The sequence below is a fragment of the Myotis davidii genome, unplaced genomic scaffold (assembly GCF_000327345.1).
Source record: "Myotis davidii unplaced genomic scaffold, ASM32734v1 scaffold44, whole genome shotgun sequence".
Lineage (NCBI taxonomy): Eukaryota > Metazoa > Chordata > Mammalia > Chiroptera > Vespertilionidae > Myotis > Myotis davidii.
In genome coordinates, this window is record NW_006299705.1 from 7,226,109 (window position 1) to 7,232,578 (window position 6,470).

At 37.7% G+C, this 6,470-nt stretch overlaps 1 protein-coding gene across 1 annotated transcript in view; it reads left to right on the forward strand.

Annotated features, from left to right (window-relative positions):
* Positions 1 to 396: 396 nt before the first annotated feature.
* Positions 397 to 6,470, forward strand: part of ATP6AP1L (ATPase, H+ transporting, lysosomal accessory protein 1-like) — a gene marked incomplete at its 5' end in the record, with an annotated part of 20,184 nt that continues 14,110 nt past the window's right edge. The window contains 3 exons of the mRNA XM_015571577.1: positions 397 to 442; positions 2,099 to 2,160; positions 3,648 to 3,883. Coding sequence (XP_015427063.1) covers positions 397 to 442; positions 2,099 to 2,160; positions 3,648 to 3,883 — 344 coding nt within the window. The remainder of the gene's footprint in view (positions 443 to 2,098; positions 2,161 to 3,647; positions 3,884 to 6,470) is intronic.

Sequence of the window (6,470 nt, forward strand, 5' to 3'; positions counted from 1 at the left end):
ATGGTGCATTTAATTTGTAATTGGTTCCATATAATTCTAAAGCACTTTTCTATGATATTTAATAACTCTTTAGCTAAAATTATGTTTTGCATATAGATCATGGTATGTAATATATGTATTTCTCTAATTGTAAACATATTATGAGTTTATATGATAGTTCATACATGTAGCATAAAATTTCACTGTAAAATATTTTATTATGTTTTATTTCTTTGAAGAACATATAATTATTTTTTAAACCATAAGTTTATTGTTAAAAAGTGGATGTTTTTGGCAGGCTAAAATTCTGCTTTTTACTCTGAAAATTTATAAGCTGAAATATCCTCCATAAAACTTCACATAAAATCTGAAATGTAAATATTTGTTCAGCATCTTTTAATTTCATATTTTTCTTATTTCAGCTCTCGAACATCTTCAAATAAAGAAGTGGATATAAAGAGTGGTAAGACATACAGTTGCCCTTATGATTCCTTGGGAGATTGAGGAAGGGCTTTGAATGTGATGGCCTTCCCTGAACACTGGTGCTTGCACCAGGAGTCTCTCCTGTGAAAATCTCTTAAACTTGTGTATTCTAAATTATGAGTCAAAAGAGGCTCAAGCCTGGTATATTTCACAGTGCTTAGCATGTTATTATCACTGTGATACCCTAACTGGAGCCGAAGGTCTTCCCGGGATTGTGTCTTTCAAAGTTGAATAATAAAATTATGAACAAAAACGACTAATGAAAGCAACGTTTATTAGGAGAAGCCAGTCCTGGAAAAGGTGTAGCTGGGGTTCCAAGAACAGCCCAGTGTCCGGAACTTCCTTTCCATGTTACAATTGGGAGTAATTTAGTATCCAAGCGAATTAAAGGCTAATAGTCCATGTATGGAGGCCCACATGGCCATTAACCAAGTGGACGCAGGGATGTGCTTTCCCGCCACAGGAACGAACATCAGGAACCCATTGCATGCCAGGGAGAAGAGAGAGAACAAGAGGAATTACGCAACTTTTAATTTAGGTGGTGGGTAGTTTTGCTAGCTCTTAATTGGTCTTTTCAAAGAATTCTGTCTTAGCAATATCCTTTGGATTGGTTTATGTGCTGTCAGAGCACTTATCAGGAGCCCTGCATGAGCTCTGGTGCTCTGAGTTGTTCTGAGTGGCTATGAGTTTATGTATTTTTTAAAAAAATTTTTATTTGACTATGTCAGGGCTGGTTCCTGCTTGAACCCTGCCCACTGTACTAACTGTTGGGAACTTAGTGCCTAAGTTCCTCCTTTATCCTCTGCTTACTAGTAACAGGTGTTGGGCCTGAGCCCCTCTGCCTAGGGCTGGACCTCCTAGAACGCTGGGTCTTAGCCGAAGAGCCATGAGAGGTTGTGGATATATAAGAATGAGTCTTTATTGCTGAAGCCAGTGGCCATATAACAATCATACAAGAACAGGTCTCACAGCAAAGTCTATACAGGCAGGCACCTGGACACCAGCTGGTAAATGCATATCTTTCCCATAAAGCAGCATTAGTCTCTGTACCTGTAGCTGAGCAGCCACACACTGCCTCCTAGACTTACCGTCCCACATCATAGTGGTACCTGACCTCTCTGACTCAGCAGCTTCTCCTGTCTCCTGCCCAGCTGCTCTCTCTAGCAGACTTCTCACTCCATCCTCAGCCGACTCTAGCCTACTCCAGCCAACTAGCTGGTCAGTAACCTACTTTTATTTATTTTTCTAAAATATATCTTTATTGATTTCAGAGAGGAAGGGAGAGGGAGAGATAGACAGAAACATCAATGAAGAGAAAGAATCATTGACTGGCTGCCTCCTGCATGCACCCTACTGGGGATCGAGCTCGCAACCTGGGCAAGTGGCATGGTTCCCACATAGGCCTTTCTGCCTTGTTATTGATTATCTAGATGCTGCTGTCTTAACAACATCCATACATTTTAAAGTTCATGTCATCGGGAGTACCCTTCCTTCCCTGCCCCATTGGGGTGCTTTAGTCTATTTCCTTTTCCGTGGTCCTACCCCTGTCTGCATAGCTTCCTTCTGTCCCCTCAACTGATTTACATGAATCAATCGATGACATTCAGCCTTTGTACTCCTCTCATTTATTTGACAGATCAACAAAATAATGGAGATATGAAACCAATCCAGAATTTCACAACAGTACCAGTCACACAGGTATGGATATGTTAGGAAACTAAATTATGTCTTTAAAAATTTTAAGCATTTCAATTAGGTCAGAGCCACTGTGAAAATATAAGTAATTCTATTAATAAATAATATTCTGCTTAAGCTTTAGGTAGGGAAATGTATTATGGTAATCTTATAGTTGAGAAAAACTAAAGTTTCACTTCTCTTACATATTTCATTACAATAGTTTTACTTTTTCTTTCTTTCTTTTTTTTTTTTTAGTTAGTTTTACTTTTGTTGCTTTCTTGAGGGAATCACTATAGAACCATTTTATCTTTGATTACAGGCAAGCTTGCATTGCTGCTGCCTGTTAAATTTCTCTTTGTACTTAGACTGGGGGAATTGGTATGGAGTAGTTATCTAGATAAGTGGATCTTCTTTCAGATATATCCCTGCCTTTGTGACCTCCAGAGTCAGGTATAGAAGTTCTTTGTCTTGGGCTTCCTGGAAATCAGCAAAGGTTTCATAAGAATTAAAACAGTGTTAGAATACTAGTTTTCTAGTTTACATATATTAAGTAATCTGGAGCTGGCACTGTCCAAGACAGTAGCCATTAGCCACATGTGGCATTTTAATTTAAATTCCAAAGTAATAATGCTAAGTAAAATTAGAGGTTAAGCTCTTTAGTTGCACTGGCTACATTTCCAGTTCATTATGCCACACCAGCCTTTGGACAGTATAGATATAGAACACGTCCAGTATTGGAGATTGTTCTGTAGGACATAATGGTCTGGAGAATTATGCTTGATTTCTAAAAACATCTTGTTTTCTTTAACATTAATTTCTTTATTTAAAGTCCTACATTATTTGGGTTCTTTTGATATTATTTTCTGATGAGATTACTGCAATTATCATAACATGATGAAGTTTTTAAATTAATAGACTTAAGTTTACAGAAAAAAATGAACAAAAAGTATAGAAGGTTCTTACATACCCTCTCAATCCCTCCCTCCTCCAATTTTCCCTATATTTAACATCTTTCATTAGTGTGGTACATTTGTTAAAATTGATGAGCCAATATTGATAAATTATTATTCATTAAAGTCTATAGTTTACACTAGGATTTATTCTTTGTGTTGTACATTCTGTGAATTTGAACAAATATATAATGCTATATATTCACCATTACAGTATTATACAGAATAATAGTTTCATGGCCCTAAAAATCTGCATCCCTGCTTTATGCCCCAGCAAGTGACGTTTTAAAGTCTATATTGATAATGTTATTTGAAAAGTTAGGTTTTTGTTTGTTTTTTAATTTGGTCTTTTCCACTTTTGGTGCTTTGTGGAAATGGGTTCATGTACCTTTCAAGTATACTTATCTTGTAAGGCTTGCTATGATCTGGTCCACTTATCCCCTTTGCCCCACAATAATATGGATTCTGGATAGAGAGATCAGTTTCAATAGTTTGTGAATTAGCCCTTTTGCTTCCAGAAAGCATTTTGTCTCTTATTTTGTTTATTTGGTTAATTAGGCCCTGAACTACAATCTGAGCAGAAAAGGGCATTTAGTAAAAGAACCTTGGAATGCATTCAGCCATGACAGCCCAGTTAATGTCTCCATGGATGGAATCCCTTGCATTCTTTTTTGGGCCAAAAGAATAACAATTAAGTTTAAGAACCAGATCTGGCTGGACCTTACAGAGGAAGCTTTTGGCCAGAAAGCAACAGTGGATGCTACCAACTCAAATTGCAGTGAAGAAAGTGCCAAGTAAGTTGACCATTTCATCAGATGATGCCTTTTGGGTGATTGTAGTCTATTAACTGGACCGTCTAGTTTTCTGTCATTTCAGAACAAAGCAGTAGGTTCCTTTGTATATGACCTGACACACATCCATCAGGAAATTTTTAATAATCTACAATGAAGACCAAGTCAGAAATTAATTTTAAAAAATGTTAGTTTTTTGTCACAGCACTTTTCTTCTGAATCCTTTAGCTGATTATTATAGTATCTTGTGGGAAATCAGGGCTCCGAAAATGAAAGTTGTCAAATGCATTCTGAAAAAGAGAAAAGGATTCCAGGCATGATATCAGTTCCAAACGTGAGATGTCAAACTGCATTGGTCTCATCAGGGAGGAAATTTGATATTACAGGGCAGAATCATTCCAGTGGGTGAATGGAGAAGACTGAGCCTGTATATAGCCAGGAGAGGAATTGCTGGATCCTGCTCAGTTCTGAAGTTGCGGAACGTGGTCTATTTAAAAATATGCTAGGGTACCTTTAAATGGCCAAATGTCAGATAATTCTTTTTTTTTAAATGAAATTTATTGGGGTGACATTGGTCAACATGAACATATAGGTTTCAGGTGTGGGTTACTATGTTACAAGATCTTTATATTGCACATGTGCTCACCACCCAAAGTTAAATCTTCTCCCTCCTTCTCTCCCACCCTCTTCCCTCTGGCAACCATCACATGCTGTTTGTGTTCATGAGTTTCAGTTTTATATCCCACATATGAGTAAAATCATATCGTTCTTACCTTTTTCTGACTTATTTCACTTAGCATAATGTTCTCAAGGTCCATCCATGTTATTGCAAATGGCATTATTTCATTCTTTCTTATGGCTGAGTAGTGTTCCATTATGTATATGTACCACATCTTCTTTACCCAACCCTCCATCTCGGGATCCTGGTTGTTTATATTTCTTGGCCACTGTGAATAACGATGCAGTGAACATAGGGGTGCATATATCTTTGCAAATACATGATTTTGAGGTTTTTGGGTATATATCCAGGAGAGGAATTGCTGGATCAAAAAATTGAGAACAGATAATCCTTTAGGACATTTCAAAATGCTTAGAATAATTACATTTGATTTGACATAAGCAGATTAAACAAATATGCCTTTAGAGGAGGAAATCAATTGCCAATGCCTTTCTCTGCTTTTCAGTTGTCCAAGCAAAATTTTTTGCTTGTATTTGTTTTGGTCCAGGGGGAGGAAGTCTGGCATGTCCCACTAATGTCCTGAAAATCTTCTTGCTTTCAATATTTCCTGGTATAATGGAGGATTTTGGAAGATTCTGTTCTGGTCTGGTTTAGATGGGCAGAATGCTTTATATAAACCATAGCATACTGTGTGTGTGTGTGTGTGTGTGTGTGTGTGTGTGTGTGTGTGATCTTTTTATATTTATATACTTTGGCTGAAAACGCTTTTTTTCTTGAACTTCAAAAATTCTTGATGTTGGGTAAAAAAGCTTATATTAATATAAACTTACAAGTTATATTACAAGTCTTAGTAAGTACCTTGTTACTCAGAATAAAGCTCTTATTGTGGAACTGGAATTGTAAGCATCCAGGGTCCTCCCAGATTTGTTGATTCTGTTATAGCTGACTATCAGAGAGTCCAGCACTGCTGAGAGTTTAGGAATCTTTCCTCAGGGACTAGTCAGTTCCCTACAGGTCTCATTATTGGCAGTCAGCTGCTCAGAGAGAGGCTGATTGCCTGGGAATGTCTTGCCTATCCATGTCTGACTGACCCTCCTTGATTCCATTTATTCTGATCTGAGGCTACTTGTGGGGAAGAACAGCGCACCATAGGATTTTGCTGGGCTTTAGAAACCACAATGATCACTGGGATCCCACAGAAAGAATGAAAACTTGGCTTCTAACCCGAGTTCTGCCAGTGAGTTCTGTGACTTTACAAAACTGGAGCCACAATAGAATCATCATCTGTGAGATGGAGGTGATGACATCTATTTAACTAATGGCCAGGAGCACTTATAACCACGGTCCAGGTGTTGTGCATAGACTTCACAAGCTTGATGTTTGATATTCCTCACAGTACTATTGCCAATAAGTCTCCGAGTCACAGGTACTATTATTGTCCATGTTCCAGATGAGAAAGTCAAGGCATCTAGAGCTTAGAAAACTTGCTAAGATTATACAGCTTACCGTATTTGCCGGCGTATAAGACGACTGGGCGTATAAGACGACCCCCTAACATTTCCACTCAAAATACAGAGTTTGTTATATACTCGCCGTATAAGACTACCCCCTCTTCTGCACACCTTCCACACACCAAATAAAAGGTAAAACAATATCAGATTTGATTTTAACATTTTAATTTATATTCAAATGCTTATGACATGCAGGAAAACTGTCACAAGGCTGTATGTAATCAAACATATACATAAAACAGTGCAAGTTTATTACCGGTAAACATACCGGTAATTCACTAAAGAAAACACACTCTATAGACTGGTACCGTAGATGCTTCTCAGGAACACAGGCAAGCAGCCCACAACCTAGAGGGACTGTCAATGATAGAAGTAAGATAACAAATAGAGGGAGAGAGCA